The 21939-nt window shown below is 35.4% G+C and overlaps 2 protein-coding genes across 5 annotated transcripts in view; one reads left to right on the forward strand and one right to left on the reverse strand.

Annotated features, from left to right (window-relative positions):
• ART3 (ADP-ribosyltransferase 3 (inactive)) overlaps window positions 1–8505 on the forward strand; it is a 24964-nt gene extending 16459 nt beyond the window's left edge. Inside the window, exons 5-10 of one of the 2 annotated variants that reach the window (XM_039845495.1) lie at window positions 444–470; window positions 1430–1459; window positions 2810–2842; window positions 3425–3457; window positions 6631–6663; window positions 8105–8505. In XM_039845495.1, coding sequence (XP_039701429.1) covers window positions 444–470; window positions 1430–1459; window positions 2810–2842; window positions 3425–3457; window positions 6631–6663; window positions 8105–8247 — 299 coding nt within the window. In that variant the 3' untranslated portion in view covers window positions 8248–8505. The remainder of the gene's footprint in view (window positions 1–443; window positions 471–1429; window positions 1460–2809; window positions 2843–3424; window positions 3458–6630; window positions 6664–8104) is intronic. The other variant, XM_039845496.1, reaches the window with a different exon arrangement.
• A 1854-nt stretch (window positions 8506–10359) lies between these two features.
• NUP54 (nucleoporin 54) overlaps window positions 10360–21939 on the reverse strand; it is a 29756-nt gene continuing 18176 nt past the window's right edge. The window contains exons 10-13 of one of the 3 annotated variants that reach the window (XM_039845486.1): window positions 15496–15603; window positions 13592–13711; window positions 13158–13268; window positions 10360–10941 (exon numbers count right to left, since the gene is read on the reverse strand). In XM_039845486.1, coding sequence (XP_039701420.1) covers window positions 10813–10941; window positions 13158–13268; window positions 13592–13711; window positions 15496–15603 — 468 coding nt within the window. In that variant the 3' untranslated portion in view covers window positions 10360–10812. The remainder of the gene's footprint in view (window positions 10942–13157; window positions 13269–13591; window positions 13712–15495; window positions 15604–21939) is intronic. The other 2 variants (XM_039845487.1, XM_039845488.1) reach the window with 2 other exon arrangements.

The following is a 21939-nucleotide window of genomic DNA, read 5'->3' on the forward strand; positions in this document are numbered from 1 at the left end:
GCTGTGACAACAGATAATCCTTAGAAGATCATGGAAAAGATTTGGGTAGGTAAATAGGAATTCTAAGAGTATTTAGGAATAGCATTATCATTTAGGCTCTACAGGTTGAACCAGAGTTGCCAGAAAATACCTTGGGCTGATGCATGCTCTGGGTGGATTGTTTGGAAGATTTCCTTATTAAAAAGTTTGAAAGTAAGGGTCCATTTCTAGCTGTCTTCCCAGCTAGTTTTTCTATGAATTATTCTTCATGTAATCGAAATGAATTCACATCCATTTGTTTTCGAGATTGAAGCTTTTATATTTCTCTTCTTACCATGTTTCATACATACCTTAAATGTAAGCCAACTCAAATTTTTATCATTAACAAATGTCTGAAAATAGACTGAATATGACGTTGACATCTGAGCATAGTGCTATGTATTGAAAACATGTTTGTATTTCAGAATATTTTCAACCCATCTCCAGCCCTGGTAAGTGTGCTCTCATTTAAAAAAATAATCTTTCATAGCTGTTTAGTAGTTTTTGTTTAGCAAATTCAATTCATAGCTGAAGAAAGAGTATTTTGCTGATATGAAGGAGTAACTGGGCAGATACGATGGAGGGGAAAAAAGAATCTATTCTGGGGAAATTAGCCTCTCTGTACATGAGAGGATACGCTCTCTGGAAATCTGAACATTCTGGGGAATGAGGTTGGTGGGACCTGAAGAGCTAGTTGTTCTTGAACAGGTCTGAGGGCTCTATTGTCATTGAGATTAGCCTGTGTGACACCATTCAGATGAAAACAGAAAAGTCAGTCGTTTATACCTTTCAAATATGGTAATGTTTGGTACCATTTGACTAAAATATCTAGGTGATTTCATCCTTTTTTCTCTCCCTAAGTTTCCACTTATTGTGATATGGCCTAAATCACTTGTTTGCATTTGAGTTCCTTATTATATATTTGGCCCATGTAGCTACAGTAAGGTTTTTGTTATTGAAGACAGAAAGGTATCTGGCCTTGCATTAAGTATGCATTTTATTTGATGTTTGGAAGATATTTCCTGTCCTGATGTGAAGCATTTCATGCCTCTGAGGACTTGCTTAGCAACACCTCTTGTTGGTCCATTGCGCACAAGTTCAACTGGTCACTTTTCAGGGACCCCAAGTAACTTTTCACAACACACATTTTTCTAGTTCATTGAAATCTCCGGGAGACTTGCTACACGTGATTGTTTTTTTTTAGTAGAAGGGTCAGAGGAAGGTTCCAGCCCAATTAGCCAAAGCGTATTTAGATTCTGGCTGACACTTAAATTTAGCAGTATTAATTTCCTGGACATACCAAGTGGTTCTTTATGGCCATATTACCTGAAAATAATTTTGCTGTAACTATAGTAACTCTCAGTGATTTTGTTATATCATTAAAACTAGAAAGTTTCTTTTTATAACATAGGTGATAAAAACCAGAAGCTCGAAGACCCTGGTAAGACCTTTTCATAAACTCTGGGCGCTTACATTTGCAAGACAGCTCCCTTAGGGGTGGGAGCAGGTGGGCATGGCCTAGTAAGGAATGTCGGGAAGAGGAATAGCAACTCACTTTAGCTTACTAGTTTCATGTATCAGAGACCCTCAGTTGGACTTCTTCATAAAGATGACACAGCAGCTCCCTGTGTCTCCTGACAGTCCTTAGGTCATCCCAGTGGAGCAGTTAAGAGACATGACATGAGGAACCAGCTCTAGAGAACATATTATTTTCTGCTTTATGCTAGTTGTTGCATAGATAGAGGAGAGTGTAATTGATTATTCCACAAACTCTTGTGACATAGGGTGTTGGGAAGGGGCAGTTAAAAATGGCATTAGTTTTTCCTAAATTAAAATGATTTTGTATATTCTGCTTCCAGCAATTTAACAAATGCCATTGGCCATATCTTTTAGATTATCGAATATGCTCCTAAGTACAGCTCATTCCCAAGTTTTTGTCTTTGTTTTTGTTGTTTAAAAATGACATTATTCAAATGTCCTCAAGGGTACTGGGACAGGAACACTCATAAATTACTGGTAAGATCATAAATTGGAACTTTTCTGGAAGACACTTTGATAGTATGTATTACTAGCTTTGAAAATGTTCATACCTTTTAACCCAGTTATAACATTTTTAAATATTCGTTCTAAGGAAATAATCATAAATTTTTATGTATAAAATGTGTACAAAAATGTTTACACAGTGTTAAGGTAGCCAAAAATTTATAAGAACCTTAGTGTCCAACAGTTAGATATTATTTAAACAAATTATCTTCATATTATGAAACACTGAAAAATCATTTTTGAAAAATAAAGATATGAGAAAGTACTTACATACAGTGGCAAATAAAAATACGAAATAAAACATCATATAGAGAATAATATCAACTTCATTAAAAAGTGTAAAAAGGTTCAAACCTCCCGTTATAAGATAAATAAGTCCTGGGGTGGAATGAACAGCATGATGGCTATGGTCACCACTGCTGTATGGTGTGTTTGAAAGTTGCTGAGAGAGTAGATCCCAAAAGGTCTCATCACAAGGAAGAAAACATTGTTTTCTTTCTGTTTTTTTGTATCTATATGAGATGATGGATGCTAACTAAACTTATTGTGGTAATCATTACACAATATACATAAGTTAAATCATTATGCTGCATACCTTAAATTATAGAGTCTTCTCCATTACTCTGTCCTCTGCCATTTCTCAACATTTTTAGAGCTTTCCACTCTAAATAGCCATATAAATATAAGATTAAATTAATTTTTAAGCCAATTGCATTTTTTACTAAATAGTTCCTATTCTCATCTTTAGGAATGAAAAGCCAGGAGTCCACTGTCTTACCTGGTAAGTGATCTTTTTACTTTACTCTCTGAGACCAGCTACAAGGTTAGGAGGAGGCATGAGGAGTCTTAGGACTAAGGATGTTACCGGACGTGGAGTTTGAGGAATGAGTTAAGCCAGAACAGAGGGACTCCATTTATTGACTGCTTATCATCTTTTATGCAGTATACTAAGCACTTTTATGATGTAGCTCTTTTAATCATCATTTACTACGGACCTGCAAAGTAAAGATGGCTTTGGCATAAATAAGGAATTGAAGGTCAGAGGGGTTAAGAAGGCTGCCTAATCATAAAGCTTATAACTATAATGACAATAGAACTAAACCAGGCAGAGTCTCACACCCAGTACTGTTCTATTTAAAAGCCGATGGGCTAGGACTGCCTCATGAAGATAAGGTTGGAGACACACAGGCTGGCTAAGGAGTTGGGTTTTGTCCAGGTAGAGAATGAAGAACCATTGAAATGTGTTTTTGTTGTTACTGTTTTCTTTCCCTTTTTTAAGCGTCAGAGATTGGCGCGGGGGTGGGGGGTTGGGGAGTGTAGACAAAGGGAGCATTAACACTGACCAGCACTCATTTGTCTATAGTTACGAAGAGCCATAAACCGATCCAGATACCTGGTAAGACAGCTTTCTTTTCACTCTCTGGGCTCAAATATGAGGAGAGAAGGACTCCCCTGGCATTAAAGAGAATATTGTCATGAGACTGGTTATTCATTAATATTTCCCTTACAGCTGCCTGCCAATCGTTCTACAAGCTTTAGCTGGGAAAGAGAGTAGAGGAGTGCCTTTGCTTTTGTTCCTGGAGCAAAAAAGTTGGCTCTGTGGGGACATGGCTGTAGGCAGGGCTGCTGGGACCTGGGTACGTGCAGTCCAGCACCTGCCAGGTTCTGTAGCTAAAGTTACTCAATAGAAACTTTAACTTCATATGAAAGCTGTTAGCTTTGGCTACCATCTCAGCCTCTAGGGTCTCAAGGTAACAAAACGTAGTATTCTCCTGGCTCTACGTAGAGACTGATTTGAAGGTGCCATGTCAGAAGGCTCCTCTAAGCTTGGTGTGGATTTGCAGTGATGGTTCATGTAGCCATCACTGTGCAACTTTTAAACAAAAAGCCAGAAACTACAACGGTAGAGGGACCTTTGGCGCTTGTGTCACTTGAGCTCATCAGACAAGAGTTTGGAAATTGTACTCACTGGAGCAAACTGCAAGTCACTGAAAACTTCTCTTTTAGGAATGAAAATTCCAGAATCTTTTTCCATTATCTGGTAAGCAGTGGTAGGCATGCCAGAGAGGAAGCTGCCAATTTGGGGTGGGGAACATAGACATAACTGTCACCATTAAGTATACAGAGGAGCCCAAGTACTTTGCACAAAATCACATAAGTAAGTGAAGGACCCAGGTCTCTTAACATATGACCAAGTACTCCTTCCTTAAGATTTGCAGTTCATCATGTGTTTTTCCAGTGTATTCACCATGGCAGATTGACCCCACCTTTAAGATATAGCTGTGATATGGGTATTTATAAAGTGTGAAGCTTTAATTGGAAGGCAAGGCCATTGAGGGGCCTTAAGTTCTATGGCCAGAGAAACTAACAGTGACTCCTGCTAAGTTCCTTAGAAGGGCAGGAAAAACTAAGAAAGACTCTCAAACTTAATTTTTTCCTGAAACAATTTTTTTAAAAAGTGGACATAATATTTTACCAGAGAGCTGTGGACAGTAGTAACACTTCTCTATGCCTCAGAATTGTCATCAAACATGGCTAACCCTTGTCATGTTTACCTTATGGGAATATCTGTAAAGACTGTAAAAACATAAAACTTCGGGGTACAAGCCTGTATCCAGTGCTTAAACCCCTTCTCTTGAGTTCATGCAGTGTTTTGAAAATAATTTTTGATAGGTTTGTCATCATAGAATGATGATCCGTTAAAGAAATTAGATTTTTGGCATTCACTAAATTATATCCATGCATACAGTGCTAGCTTTGTCCTTCGTTACATCTGTGGAAATTCCGTCTGTGCACAGAAACACATGTTCATAGCTAACTACCTAAAGCCCAGACGTAGGCCCCGAGAGAGGGCTCAGCAGCTCTATATGTTCACCAGGTTTGCACTGTTGGATTTGGCCACAACCTGGAAGTGAACCTCTGATGACTCCTATGCGACACCCTGTGTGCGTACAGCTTTAGCTCTCTGGAACCGAGTTTGCATAGTACTGTCAGAGGCACTTTAGTAAGCGTACCGGTTGTCTGAAAGGCAGCTGCTGAGCAGGGTTTGGGGATTGAAGATAGCGAGACTCAGCTTCCTGAAGTATCTCCTCTGCCATTTTCCTCTGGGTGACTTTGTATAAGTTACGTCACTTTTCTGGACCTCTCCTTCCACATCTGTAAAATGAAGAAAATGTCTGTCTTGCAAGACTGATTAACCTCTTAAGATAAAATACCGGGACATGAATAGTTTAAAATAGCAGTATATGGTAGCTGTCTTTATTTAATCATCTGGAACTCTTTTCTCATTTAGGAATAAAAGTGATACAACCAGATGAAAAACCTAATAATACATTTTTTTTATTGGGGGTGGAGGCACCATGGAGTTCTGAGTCCTTTACCACAATCATTCAGTTAGCCCAGTGTTCAGGGCTCTGGGGAGGACACCTTGGCTATATAGCTTCTGACATCCCAGTCTGCTCTTATGGCTCTCAGGGCCAAGCAGAGAAAAAGGTGCTTGATCTGAAACTGGAACGGTTGGCTTCCAGCTGCACCTGTCTATTCCAGAATGGGGCAGGAGGCTTCCCCAGGTGAGCTGGCTGGTGAGAGGATCTGTAGTCACAGGAATAGCATTGTCAAAGAGGTGTGGTACAGCATAGGACCAACCGTTCCACGCTTCTCACTGCAGTCCCCATGTCCTCCAACAAATAGGCTACTAGGTTTTGCTGGGACTCTTTTGTATTGTGCCTCTCCTAGAAAGCTATGTATAAGTGCACGTTGTTGTTGTTGTTGTTGTTGTTGTTGTTTTGGTCAAAACATTTATGCTGGATCTCATTTAATCCAAGATACTGTTTTTGCCACTTCAGAGATGAGGACATGGAATAGAACATAGCAAGGTTAAGGAACCTGTAAAGTGCTAGAAGGAGAACCAGGACTCAGACTTTTCAAGTTTTGTTCACTTTCTGTCACATGAGACTTGTCTTTCATCTAGATTTAGTTTTAAAAGACACACCTCTATGCTGGGCTCCTATAATTGGCATTTGTCTTCAATGTCATCAAAATATGGCAATATTAATATTTCAATGCTAGGCACATAACTTGGAGGAGTGTAACATAATATAATCAGGAGCAGAGACTTTGAAATCAGACATTGCTACCACTGACTACCTCTGATACATTTTGAGGAACATATGTATAATATGGATAACTATACCTACCTTCTAGGACTGTAAGAAATAAAGGTGACATATACATAAAGCATTTGCACAATGTGTGACACATAGTAAGCACAAATGGTAGGTATTAATGTTGTACTTAGGAATCTAAATCTAAAGAAAGTACTTTTGTAATTAAAATTTTAATCATTCTTTTAGTGGAAACATACATGGTAAAAAAAAAAGAAATTCAAAGAGTGCAAATGAGTAAAAATTGAACCCTCCCTGCAACCGCACACATACCTCTAAACCTAATAACCTGCTCCTCAGGCCCACTCCCAGAAATAACTAGGTTTGCTTATCATTTAATCAGATTTTTCTCTTCTGTATAAATAAGTGTACAATGCAATTAACCCCAAATCTGTTTATATTTTAGAATATGAAAGTCAAGAAGAAATCAACAATCCTAGTAAGAAATCTCATTTCCTTAGTCTATAAAATGTTTGATCTGCAATGTAGAAAATAAATTTTATTTTTTCTTAATAAAAGGAACAAAGTTTCAAAAATGTAAGGCATCCTAACAGAATATAATGTCATATCCAAATATTCGTGTGTGTGTATATGGTGGGAGAACTGGACTGTTTCTTGAGCAGTTATTTTGAACTGTGTAGAGACTGTACTGTTTAGAGCAGTTATTCTCAACCTTGTCAACCCAGTTCTCCCTTTTTATAACATATTTTATAAAGCTCTGATACTATTCTGAAACAAAATTCATAGATAAGACCTACCTGCACCCATTTAAACAGTCAATATAAGGTCCTAACTATAATTTATAACAAAATTACACAGGGGGCCCTAGGTAGAAGCTAATGTTTATTGAAACTATCCAAAAAACTTATTTTTATATATAAAACTGATTTAAGTTCTGGTTTGAGCTGTGAAATTATGTATGTGTCTAGCAGTGCATTTGAAATTTGTGTGGAAGTGGGTTGATTTTTCATGGTGCAAAACTAGCCCTCTACTTCCACCCCTTCCACTGTGGTGACAGTCGAAGAATACCGACAAACTTCTAACTGCCTTTTAGTGGGCAGTACTGCCCCCCTTAAAAACCACTGCTCTAATAGTAACAAACTAAAGCATTTCCCCATCTGTACACATATAACTGCATGTTTATAATTATAACAAGTAAATCGACAAATGAGTTGAAGGCTTTTATAAAATTTACTGGTGATTTCTCTTGGCCTCACTTATGAAATCCAAGCGGTGATCTCATTTGGATACTTCCAGTCAGTCCTCCCTTGTACAGTCTAAGCAGAACAGCGGAAGTCCGGTGTCTGAGTTAAGGGTAGTGTGAATCAGATCATCCCAAGATGGACCCCACTGTTCTTTTCCATTAGTTCAGATGAAAGGGAAGCAGTTTTCTCCAGAGCAGTGTTTTATGTATGGGGTAAAAAATGAAAATTTTTATGAGCTTTTAGGGCTTAGTGTTTAAAACTACAGCAATATACAGTTGTATATTGGTAGGTATGAGAGTATGCACATGAAATATACTTGAAATAGAAAAGATAGGATTAAACTTTACCTTGCCTATATATACAAAAAATAGAAATAGAAAATTGCTGAGAATTCTAGAGAACTTGAACAACAAAAAATTATTTTGTCTACATAGATATTAAAAAGCCTGTGGAATCCTAGATAAAACTTAGATCAGCACAGCCTAATGATCTATATGAAAATATAGCGCGAAATCTGTAATGAACGATATTTATTTGAAAATTGTTCTTGGTTAGAAGTACTTAAGTTTCTAACTCAACTTGAATGTTTGTTTACATATTTGGAATATATTATATAGATAGATGAACTTGGTAGTAAAAAGACACATATCAATGATTATGTGTTTTCATTAACAGCTCCAGGTCCAGCTCCAGCTCCAGTTCCAGGTCCCAAAGTCCGTCCCTCTGAATCTTCTGGCAAAATGCTCCTTCCATCGTTTGGGACATTCATCACTTTAATCAGTGCTTCTGTCTTATATCTTTGTTGCTCTGTAGTCTGATACATTTATTACTTGAAATACACTACAGGGATTCCATAGGAAATCATCAAAAGGAATGATGTATTTGTCACTTTTTGGCCAAAGTCAATTAATAAAATAAGAACCGCATATGTTGTTCACTTTGCAAATTCAGAAAGTTGGACCAGATGTCATAGAATCATTTTCACTTATTTGTATATAAACCTTATGACTGCAGAAAACCTGTATACTTCTGATTGAATTCAGTAAAAGACTTTAAGATTATTAGATGTCAGTAGAATTGCCAGATATTAAAATATGAGTTCTTGAATTAGCATTTTAAAGATACTCATCTTTGAAGGATTAGACTTTGACTTCAAATAGTATCACCCCTCAATATATGAACATTATTTCTATAAATGTAACAGTTTCACATACAGTCTCTAACTTGAATCTCATGTTAACCCAGAAAAGTAGACAGTACTCTATATGTATGCTAAATAAGTAAGGGAAAATGAAGTTATACAGTATAGGACCATTTTCCCCAAGGTACTGTGGTAGTTGAATGGAGACTTGGATATGGGGCTTTGGTAACAGACAGTTGTTTATATTTCGCCAGTGTTTCAAAAAGGATTTAAGACCATTTCAAAGATATTACATAAAACTGCATAAAATCCAAACTAGGTGTTAGGGGGGTTCAGTGTGCTTTCACTCCACCATTTACCTCTCTCCACGTTCAGAATTTTGAGTGGACTATCTACAAGAACCGTTAGCCAGTTGAAGACTAAACACAGAACTTCTGTAAATTGTGCTGGAGAACACAACTTAGTGCTGAGGCCAAAGTGGACCTTGTCTCCTCTTCCTCGCCCAGACCTAGAACCTGGTTACCGCTTGCTTGGAACATACCTTTAGTACAGATCACATTGTTATCTGACCAGCTACATTAAGGACCACTGGCCTGCCTTACACATGCGGTTAAGTCACCAGCGGGATTGAAACCGAGGCGGCCCACTGGGTCTGTCTTTAAATGGCAGACCTTTGGCCCTATGTAAGGGTATTTATCTTGTGAAATTAGGGGCCTAACAATATCAGAACACAGAAAATGAAAAGCTAGAGAAGTGAAAATGGTATGCATGAGAGTGATCCATCCACTAGGGAGTGTAGCTCAGTGAGGAACAATGCTCATCAGATCAGCAACTTTTCCTACCATAAGAGGGTGCACAGGGGGACAGAAACTCCCTCCAAAGTCGGCTCTGAGGATGAGGATGGGAGTGTCTATCTTCTGGTCTAAGAAGAAAAAGAATTTGTCTTCCAACACTGTCGGAATTGCTAATGAGTAGGAAAGTGTGATGAAAGAGGGTGGTATTAGAGTAGTAGTAATAAGTTTGCATGCTATAAACTTGGCAAAAGTGGCTGCAAACTTCTAGCAGCAATCTGGAAATCATCGGTTTTAAAGATCCCAGTCTTCCACACAACTACTTAGTCTGCAGCTGGACAGAAATTCGTTAGTGGGATCTGAGGATGGCCTCTGTATATACAGTGCAGCACATTCTTCACTGTCCTCATAATTAGCACAGTGGCAAGATTCATGCCAATGCATCACACAGAAATGAAAAGTTTAAAGCATTTCTAAGAGGAACCAACATGATGCAGCCTGGGTATGCAATCTGCAGTCAGAACAATTGTTTAAAATTATCTGGTTGTGAATGACTATGTCACATTATGATGTCTAATTCAGATTTTCTTGTATTTTTAGATACTAATGACGTATTAGAGAATTCTTTATCCTAGATGATACCTGAAGTACGTTTATTCCCCACGTCAAATATTATCAGCATTGATAGTTTCCTCAGGAGGGAAAAATCAGACTTAAAACAAGGAAAGATTAAAATTCTTAAATTGTGATTATAATTTAATACTTGTGTAGACATGGTCATTCTCCCAGAACCAAATGAAGCAGACAGAATTATATAAAAGTAATTAAAATGAATTTTTTATTTTTAGAAATAAGGTTTAAAAAACAAAAAGTTGTAAAAATGATAAAATGTAATTTTGTTATGTCCTAATTGCTTAGATGTGTTCAGTAAATTCCAAATAAGTAAAATAATATAAAAATATATTTTCAAATCTTTATAGAATGAAAAGAAAACCACATTAATCATTAAATACTCTTGGATTTTTACTCCTCCCACAGATGAATTTCACAAATATAAAAACTGATACACATTTATATTCTAAAGTACAAATCTCCAACAGCCAAGTAGTCAAACAGTTTATGTGCAAAGTAGGTATTTCATATTTATTTGCTGTGGAAAGAGTATAGGCTCAATGGAGAATAATCATTAAACACTGATTATTTTTAATAGAAATGCTGTTGTAAAAATGTACAATAATAGGTATTTTTGGTAATGATGTACTTCTCAAATCTTTTGAAGGGCTGAGAAGTGACTTATTTCAGATTTGAAGAACAATAATTTGTCAGTAATCTTCTCAAAAACCAAGCCAGGAGAGGATCGTTTTATCCCCCCATGTGGTCAGTTTCATTCTTAAGGAAGGCGTGATGTAGTAAGAAGATACATTACAAATCTTTAACACGTTTGTGGACTGTCAACTAAAGACACCACCTCTGACGTGGATGGCTTCATTTAGTCCATGTTCTACCAACTTTATATCTTCTAGATCATCTTTTATGATGCTAATCAAGTGGCTAAGGCCTTCCTGTTGTTGTTTCAAATGCTAGAAGGAAATAAAAAAATATTAACTCTTAAACTTCAAGCTACCCACAGGAAAAAAGACTTTCAAAATTTTGTTAACAATACAGCATTCAGTAACTGCTCTAAAAATACTGGGCATGCATATTTAATCACTACTATATCTTTTGCTCATAATTTTTATGACCTACAGTAAAATATATACTATAAAAAGCAACAGAATCAAATATATAATGAGTATCTTCAGAAATTTTACAGAAGATGCAGATGTTTTTTAGATTCCTTTTATCAACCTTCAATAAACAAATGTATGATACTGAAACAATGCAAAAAGGCACTTAAATATAGATGACTCACAAAATAATCATTCTGAAAACTGAGAATTTTCATCTGTTGCAGTAAGTACACCAAGTATAGAGTGATAATGGTGATAACTACAATTGCTAACATTTTTAAGAGTCGTTCCCAGGTGTTAAAGCAATTTTAAGAGCTTCATGGCTATTACTAACCTAACATTTAAAATCCTTTTGAGCACCCTTTGGGATACCATTATTTTCTCTACAGGTAAAGAAATTAAGATATAGGTAAGTAACTTACTCATGTTATAAACTAGGTGATGAGCCATGATTCGATCTGAAAACAATATACTGCTTTTCATAATTTTAAGTGTTTATTTATTATATTATTCCCAATTTTACTGTATAAACTCTTTAATATAATTCTTTATTTCAACATGCTGGAATCTTTCTCAATTCTATTGCAGACATCTACAATGTAATATAATCAAGTGGCAGTGTAAAATGATGCAGAAGCAGCCAAAGAACCTAGAAGCCAAACTAGTTTTAAAAAAATTTTTTTTCAAACTAATTTTTAATTGCATAAAATGGAAAGAACCAATTCTGAAGTACATAATAAAGTTAGAATTGTTGATGATGTTTAAAACCATCCAAAATCCTCAGGGCCATGTCAACAGTCTTACTTAGTATGTTACAAAGTTTACTATCTGAATATATTTTCTTCAGACACAGTCAATGGTTGTACACCTCTCATTAAACCAATCTGTATTTATATTAATGAAAATAAGCTAGAGTAGTACTTCCCAACTTTATTCATACATGAGCCTTAGACAAATGGTCAGAGATTCTGGGCACTCCAACTTTCACTCAGGTTCCCTGAGGGCTGAGGAGATCAGTAACTCTACATATTTATAATTTATACGTGGCATACAGATTTGGAAGGTATGATAAAGAGCAGTTACTTCTTAAACTAATGTGCATACAAATCACTCCAAGATCTTGATATAATGTAGATTTAAGCAGGTCTGGAGTAAAGACTAAGATTCTGTATTTCTAATGACCTCCCAGGTGCTGCTACTGCCACTGCCTATACATTGGGTATTAGGGTCCAGGAAACTTTGGTGCCTTTATTACCTCTGAATTCATTCATTCTTGGGGGTGGAGGAGAGAAAAATTTACTTATTTTTTATTATGATAAAATACTGTTACTGTTAAAATTATTTTAAGTGTATAATTTATTTTTCTATTTTTAAGTGTATGATTCAGTAGCATTGAGTACATTTCACATTGTGCAACAATCACTACCATTTATAAAACTTTTTCATCTTCCCAAATTCTGTACTTGTTAAACACTAACTCCCCAGCTACCTTCCCCTCAGGCTCTGGCAACCAGTAATCTATACTCATGAATTGGATGACTCTAGGTACCTAAGTAAAATCATAAAATATTTGTCCTTTTAAACTGGCTTATTTCAGTTGGCATAATGCCTTTGAGGTTCATCCATGTTGTAGTCTGTATCAGACATGTCCTTCCTTTTTAAGGTTGAATAACATTCCATTTTAAGTATATGCCATACTTTGTTTACCTACTCATCTATCTATGAAAAATAGGGTTGCTTCCACAATTTGGCTCTTGTGAATAATGCTGCTATGAATGTGGATGTACAAATATCTGTTTTCAGTTCCTGCTTTCAGTTCTTTCAGGTATATACCCAGAAGTAGAACTGCTGGATCATATGGTAATTCAATGGTTAATTTTTTAAGGAACTGTTTTCCACAGTGGCTGCATCATTTTACACTGCCACCAGCAATGCACAAGGGTTCCATTTTCTTCAGATCCTTGTCAACATTTCTCTCTTTTTTTATTTTTGGATAATAGCCATCCCAGTAGATGTGAAATGGTGAATTCACCTCTATAAAAGTGCACTCTAGTTGCAACACTCACCTGCTTGATTTCTCGTAACAGATCTGCATCTATATAATATTTTTCTTCAGATTTGACTGCTCCAAAATGATTCTGCATCCTGATTTGGGACATTAGTTCATTCAGTCGGCCCTAAAAATAAGACTGAGTCAAATTATACCTGCTAACAACAGCAACCATTTCTAAAAGAGAATGCTTTTAGAAGAATGCATTACCACAAATAATGGTTATTACTCTATAAAAGGTGTCTAATTCTTCTTCTACACTATTTGAAATATTAAAACAAGCTAAATAACATCACGAATAAGAGTCTACTTTAGAAAGGAAGTTTTGATTAAAGAGAACAAATAGTTTTTAAAAAATTATACAAAACTCCTCTTTTTAAAGACCAAATAACATTTTTCTGCAGATTCACCTGAAACAAATTCTAGCTTTATAGTCTTATATGTGCTTACCTTAAACTGAGTAGGTGCATTTAGTTCACACTGAATTGTATCTAGCTGAACTCGCAACTGCTCTTCATCAGCTTGGATGGCATATCCACTCTTCCTCTGAATTTCCTGTTTGATTAGGACCTATACAAAGGAGACCCGCCAATACCAACAGAATCATCTCTTCTGTTATACAGTAATTTTATTACAATCAGTTGTTGAAAGAAATCAGCTTAATAATAACACTAACAATACAGTATGAATCTTAACAGTTCGAGATCGGAATTGTCCATTTTTATTAAATACACTGATGTTTTTAATGGCTGCATAATTTTTCATGCATTATTAACTAAACAATTTATTCAGTCCCTCTATTGAGGGGCATATATTTTGTTTCTAGCTTGATACTATCAACAATGCTGTAGTAAATATTTTTGTATACTTATCTTTATTTATTGGTATAGACCCCCTGAGATTACTGGGTTTAAAAATATGTGTTTCCTGTCTAACAGAAGCTGCTAGGTTGTTTTCTCAAAAGATCCTAACAATTTAAATTCATAAGCCACAAAGGAGAATACCCTTTTCCCCACATTCCTGTCAGCAATAGGTTGTGGTGTTTAAATTTCTCCCAACCTCAGGAGTGTAAAGGGAGCACTTCCATATCAACTGCCTTTATATATTCTTTGCCCATAATTAATTGTTTTTTTTTTTTGTCATATTATAGGATGACTTTGTATAATATGAATACACTACAGCTAAAAACAGTGCTGTTTCCAAATTCAAATTCATTGTGAAATAAACCCACTTGATTGAAATTATCACCTTTGTCATATAAAATATTAAGATACACTGGCATCTAATGTCTAGATTCTCTATTCTGTTTTTTGGATCTTTTTATGTCCAAACTTATGCCAATCTCACACTGATTGAAAACAAGAACTTTAAAATAGATTCTAAAATTTAGGGTAAAGCAAATCCCCTTCATTATTTTTTGTTCCCCCAGAAGCTCTTCAGAGCAACAAATTTTGACACTAGAGGGAACAGAGGATTTTCTAGCAAAACTGCAATAACCAAAAGATAAAAATCTTAATAGAAGCAGATGGGAAAGTTCTTAACTGGGAAAAAATTGTGAAAATGCATCTATGCCTCATAGTGTCACTGCTGTATTTTGTCTAACCACTAGAGAGCTAATCCAAAGTTACAATGGACTATAATTCAACGATAAAAAAGAAAAAAAGTACTGTTCTATGTTACAGCACAGATGAACCCATGTAAAGACAGTCACCAAACACCACATACATGATTTCATTTATATGAAGTGTTCTAAATAGGCAAATCCACAGAGACGGAAGGGCTGGAGGGGGTTAGAATGAAATGAGGAGTGACTTAATGGGTATGGAGTAACTTTTTAGGGTAATGAAAATGTTCTAAAATAGTGGTGATGGTTACATAAGACTTAATATACTAAAAACCACTGAACTGTATACTTTAAATAGGTAAATTGTACAATATGTGAATTATATCTCATAAAGCTGTTTTAAAAAATGGGGAAGCTGTCTATACTTTTTTGTCTATAATAATTAAAATAACGAATTTTCTAACAGTCAAAATCAAAAATGTATTTTTCTATTTTTAGGAAGACCAGACATTAATGATCTGATGCATGCTTTCATTACATCAAGATGAGGTGTTTTTTTGCGGCTCCCCTGCCCAATAAGATGTGAATTTTAGTATCAATCCTGAGACCACCCCTCCCTCCAACTTCCAGGTCTAACTGAGAAAGTTTGGTACTTTCGGTTTCAGACTATTATTATATTATTACCTTTTGGTTTTTTTTTTTTCTATTTCTATTGCAAAAATCCACATTTAGCACATCTATCACAAAATCGTTTTATAAACGTTGAAAAAAAATAAATCCAAGTTACTACCTGTAAGGTTCTATGAGAAAGGTCCATGAGTTTCCTCTTATATTGTGCAATTTTGGCCATAGTTGTAGTTTGATTCTTCTGTAATTCACTAATATCTTCAGATATGATCTGTTTAAAACAAATTTTTTTAAGGTAAATCAAGTATAGGTATCGACTAGTTATACAAAGTCTAATTTCTAAGATGAGTGAGATTCATCTCTCAAAATTAAATCTGCCTTTCTGTTTCTTCTCTTTGTACATGTAAAATGTAAAAGTACCATTCAAAAATTACTTTAGAGCTCCAGAAAATTTAATGATGAGGCAAAGTATATAGAAAAATAAAACATATACTTCAGAAATAATTAAGGAATTTTAAGTAATATTATGGAACAGAGCCAACAAACAACCAGGCCATGAATGGAAAAAGTTAAGATCTATAAAGTGACATCCAGGGAGGGAGAGCGGGGGGTTGGGGGGATGGGGGGAAGAGGCTTAACAGACAACTCTCCTCCCGAAAATATGGTATAGTCCAATATTAACTGTTACAGGATACTTTGGAGGGAGTGATCAGAGTAGAGGGGAAAAGGAAGGATATTAATTACACAACCAAATAGATTTTTTAAAATATCTCTGGATATCTGATTTGCTCTCTGCAAATCGTCTGTGTTCTAATATATAAAAGTACTTCATTCCTTTTTTATTGCTGAATTATAGTCCATTGTAACTTAGGAATTAACTCTCTAGTGGTTAGACAAAATTCAGCAATGATACTATGAGCCATAGGTGCATTTTCACAATTTTTTCCTAGTTAAAAACTTTCCCAACTGCTTCTATTAAGACCAAGCAAAGAACAAATGAAGTATTAACCTTACAGACTGAGAATCCCATTTCATTTCAGCTTCCCAATCAGAATTAATCACATAATTGTTCCTATCATAATCATTCTATGGCACTGGTTTATATTGCTATATTAAAAGAAAGAGGGTAAGAAGATTGTACAAGACATTTTAGCATGTCCACCTGCACATGGCACTCTTTAAAGAAATTTGTCAATGCCTGACCATGCCGAAGGGAAAAAATTAGGTGGCCACATTTTGTATTATGTAACCTTGGGACCCTCCACATCCCAGTTTTGAAAAGTCAAGAGGGCTTCTAGAGACAAGAGTAATTATAGTGGTGTTCTACACCAGCAATAACTAAGAAAAAATAGAAACATTACCATTCACAGTATTTGTTGACAAATGCTAAAACAATCTAGGAATTAACCCATGAAAGAATGCACAAGATTTTTAAAGAGATATTTTAAAACTGTTTCAAAGGATATAAAAGACCTCAATGAGTAAAGAAACATAATATTAAATCACTCCCTCATGAACATGTTAAGATTCAATTCTCCACAAACTATACATTTAATGTAATTTCTACTAAAACTCTAGCATTTTGAAAAAGTGACTACAGGATCCCTATAAAGAACTTAAAAAACTCTGAAAAGAAGAAAATTGGAGATTTACTCTACCACATAGGAAAATATACTATCAGAGCCATAAGAGTGAAAAAATGTGAAACCGATTTAAGAACAGACTACATCATATATATAAGAACTTGGTTTGATGTTTTGATAAATCATTGGGAAAAGTATCAATTTTTTTATAGATGACATTGGAAAAATTGGCCCACTATTTAGAGAAAAATAAAGTTGGGTTCATATCACTTATCTCTATATAAAGTTGAATTCCATGAGGACAGAAGACCCAAATGTGAAAGGTTAAACTATAAAATATCAGAAAAAAAAGGAGACTTAGATTCTGGGATGAAGAATGATTTCTTAAGCAAATTCCAAAAAAAGATTCAAGGCAAAAAAAACAATGGATATTATTCATTAAAATTAAGGTTTTATGTTCAACTAAGGACACCAAAGAGAGATGAGATACTAGGAGATATCTGTAATCTTATAAACTGAAATTCAATAAAGAGATGAATCCTAGTAAAAAAGCTGACAAAAATTACAAACAATTGATTCTGGACAAGATAACTACATATATGCCACTCTATCCTCTCCTATTAAATATAGCTTTAAAATTTGAAAAGAATGCCCAGGCAATTATTTGAGGACTCTCAAAAATAAATAGTTGCAGGAGGATCAGGGAAGAAGACATAAATTTGAAGTATCACTGAAGTGGTGGTGAGTTTACCATTTTTTCCCCTCAGGCATTACCCTAGTCTGGTTTCAACAGATCAAAACCTGGAAGTGGGCATCATGCTGACAGCTCCAAGAAAAGCCTATTAGATTTGGTGTAAGGAGATACACCATTATAAAATATCTAGAGGAGGGTTTCTCAACTTTGTCACTACAGGTACAGGAGTACCTCAAGAGATATTGTGGGTTCAATTCCAAAGCACCGCAATAAAAATATCGCAATAAATAAGTCACAAATTTTTTTGGTTTCTAGTGCATAAAAAAGTCATGTTTACACTACATTAGTCTATTAAGTATGTAGCATTATGTCTAAAAAATAATGTACATAACCTTAATTTTAAAATATTTTATTGCTAAAAAATGCTAACCATCATCTTAGCCTTTACTGAGTCATAATCTTTGCTGTGTTGAGTCTTGCTTTGATGTTGATGGCTGCTGACTGATCAGAGTGGTGGTCGCTGAAGGCTGGCGTGGCTGTGGCAATTTCTTAAAATAAGACAATGAAGTTGCTGCATTGACTCTTCCTTTCACAGATGATTTCTCTAGCATGTGATGCTGTTTGATAGCATTTTACTCATGAAGCTTTCAAAATTATGACCTCAAACCTTGCTGCTGCTTTATCAAGGAAGCTTATGTAATATTTAAATCCTTTGTGGTCATTTAATCAATCTGCACAGCATCTTTCATCAGAAGTAGATTCCATCCATCTCAAGAAAACACTTTCTTTGCTCATCCATCTCCTCATCCGTTAGTTATGAGATTGCAGCAGTTCGGTCACATCTTCAGGCTTCACTTCTAACTCTAGTTCTCTTGCTACTTCCACTACATCTGCAGTTACTTCCCTCACTTAACTCTTAAACCTTTCAAAGTCATTCATGAGGGATGGGATCAAACTTTTCAAACTCCTGTTAATGTTGATATTTTGAACTCTTCCCAGGAATTGCAAATGTTCTTAACGACATTGAGACCACTAAAACTTTCCCCATATCAGCAATAAGGCTGTTTTCACTTTCTAATCATGCATTTGTTCACCGGAGTAGGACTTTTAATTTATTTCAAAAGCTTTTCCTTTGTATTCACAATTTGGCTCACTGTTTGGGGTAAGAGGCCTAGCTTTTAGCCTACTTCGGTTTTTGACATGCCTTCTTCACTAAGCTTGATCATTTATAGCTTTTGATTTGAAGTGAGAGACTTACAACCCTTCCTTTCACTTTTACACTGAGAGACCATTGTAGGTTATTAAATGGCCTAATTTCAATATTGTAGTATCTCAGAGAATAGAGAGGCCCGGTAAGGAGGGAGATAGGGGAATGGCTGGTTAGTGGAGTAGTCAGAACACACACATTTATCAAGTAAGTTTGCCATCTTACATGGGTGTGGTTCGTGGAGCCCCAAAACAATTACAATAGTAACATCAAAGATCACTGATCATGGATCACCATAACAAATATAATCAAAAAGTTTGAAATAATGAGAGACCAAAATGTGACACAGAGACACAAAGTGAGCTAATACTGTTGGAAAATGGCATGGAAAGACTTGTTGGATGAAAGGTTGCTATAAACCTTCAATTTGTAAAACATGCAACCTCGGTGAAGTGCAATAAAGCAAAGAGCAATAAAACAAGGTATGCCTGTATTAATTTAGGCCAGATAATTCTTTGTTGCAATGGCACTGTTCTGTACACTGTAGGATGTTTATTAGCATCCTGGCCTCTACCACTAGATACCTGTAGCACTCCCCAGTTTTAACAACCAAACAAGTCTCCAGACAATGACAAATGTGCCTTGGGGGACAAAATCACCACCAGCAACTCCACCACCACAATCTCCAACTGAGAGGTACTGCCCTAGAGCAAGCACTAAAGAAACTGATCGTTGAAATGACAACAAATTAAAAATAAAATGCTAAAAAAAAGTCCAAAAAAAAAAGCAGAGAAGAGGAAACAGGAATGAAAAACAGAGGGAAGAAAAAACAAGTAATAAAATAGTAGGCCTAAATTACAACTTTATGCTTTTATTAGAGTCATTTTAAATATGATATACATTATGCTCTGTATAACAATGTTTTGATTGATGATGGGCCATATATATAACAGCAGTCCCATAGATTATTATAATGGAGCTGAACAATTTCTATCACCTAGTGATGTCACAGTTGTCTTAAGGTCATAGCTCGTGCATGAATCACGTTTATAGTGATGTTGCTGTAAACAAGCCTACTGCACTGCCAGACATATAAAAGTGTAACACATATGATTATGTACAGTACATATTGATAATAAACTGTTACTAGTTTATGTATTTACTATACTTTTTATCATTATTTTAGAGTGTACGCTTTCTACTTATAAAAAAGTTTGCTATAGAACACTAGGCTGTGTTACATCAGTAGCAGCCTCATAATCTCCTGTTTACCCCATCTCCTGATTACATCATTCTCTTGTGCTTGATTTAACCTCATGTTGTTTTACACAGTAGCATGCTGTACAGGCTTGTAGCCTAGGAGCAATAGGCTGTACCATATAGATACAGACTAGGTATGTAGCACACTCTACCATCTAGGTTTGCGTAGGTGCACTCTATGATGTTCACACAATGACAAAATCACCTAACACATATCTCTGAATCCATCCCCCTCAAGCGGCATGTGACTCAAGGTAGGTTAAAAGTAAAAGGATGGAAACAGATATACCATACAAACACTAATCAAAAAAAAAATAGAGTGGCTTTATGTTAATACCAGAGAAAGTAGACCAGAGCAAAGGAAGTTACCAGGGATAAAGAGGGACATATAGTAATAAAAGCTAAGTTTGCCATTAAATGTAACGATCCTAGATACATATGTACCTAACAACAGACCTTCAAAAAACATGAAGCAAAAATGAATACGATGAAAAGGAGAAAATGACAAATCAATTGTATCTGGAAACTTCAACTCTCCTCTCACTGTAGAACTAAACAGAAAAATCAGTCAGAATATAGAAAGCTAAACAATCCACAAAATGATCTTACACTAACAGAAAACTCCACCAAGAACAGCAGAATATACATTCTTTTCAAAGGCATGTGGGTTAAAAACCGTAACAAAGTTCAAAGAATTGAAATCATACAAAATTCCCTCACCATAACAGAATCAGACTAGAAGTCAACAACAGAATAACAGGAAAATCTCCAAGCATCTGGAAATGAAAAATACTTCTAAATGATCCATTAGTCAAAAAATCCAACAGTCAAACAGAACTCTCAAGGAAAATTAGAAAATATTTTGAATGGACTAAAGATGAAAATACATTATCGAAATTTGTGAGATTCAGATAAAACAGTGCTTAGAAGGAAATTAACAGCATTAAATTCTTATGTTAAAAAGATGAAAGGTCTCAATAACCTAAGCTGCTACCTTAAAAAATTAGAAAACTAAGAGAAAAACCGAAAGCAAGAATAAAGGAAATGTTTAAGAGAAGAAATTAATCAAATAATAAACAGAAAACTAGAGAAAATCAATGAAAACCTAAGAAAATGAAGGGTTTAGGTATGTCACATGCAAAATCATGCTGGAATTTACAGCTAGAGAAGAAATACTAAAAAGGAAGAATGATTATGTTTGAATATCTGTAGAGCTGTCATGGGAAGCACAGTGATAACCTACAGAGCAATGCCAAAGAAAACGGGTGTAATTATAGGAAGGTAGATAAGATATACTGGATCAATGTAAGAGAGAATTTGTATCAGAGCTAGCCGACAGTGAAATTTTAACCATACACAGGCTTCACTTCTTTGATACAGCTCTTTTTCTCTGATTCAAACAGGCTTTGCCTAATACAATAACACTGTGACTCACTTGGTTTTTTTCTACCCTTACCCTTCCACCTTTATATGCCTACTCCTTTGTTCCAAGACATGAGAGATTGGTTTTCTGATTTATTTTCTTGGATACTATTGGAAATAAAATCTGTCCTAAGAGGAGCTGTAAAGTTAGGCGTAACATTATTAATGTTAACATTAGTCTCTTACAGAATGTTCAAAATAATCATAATTATACAACAATTAGAAAGCAAATGCACCTTGCGACTCTTCCTCCGACTAGAGGAACTGAACACCATGTCTCATTGCAAGTTTGAGCATTTCATGATAAATTATTGTCCCATGAGTCCATTATAGGTAGAACAACAAAACTTCCATTGAAATGGAAACAAATGACAGTGGGGATTGTAACTATGATTGTTGTTTTATTATAGTTTTAAGATTATAACCATTTTTTGTCCTTAT

The sequence above is a fragment of the Pteropus medius genome, unplaced genomic scaffold (assembly GCF_902729225.1).
Source record: "Pteropus medius unplaced genomic scaffold, Ma_sr-lr_union100, whole genome shotgun sequence".
NCBI lineage: Eukaryota > Metazoa > Chordata > Mammalia > Chiroptera > Pteropodidae > Pteropus > Pteropus medius.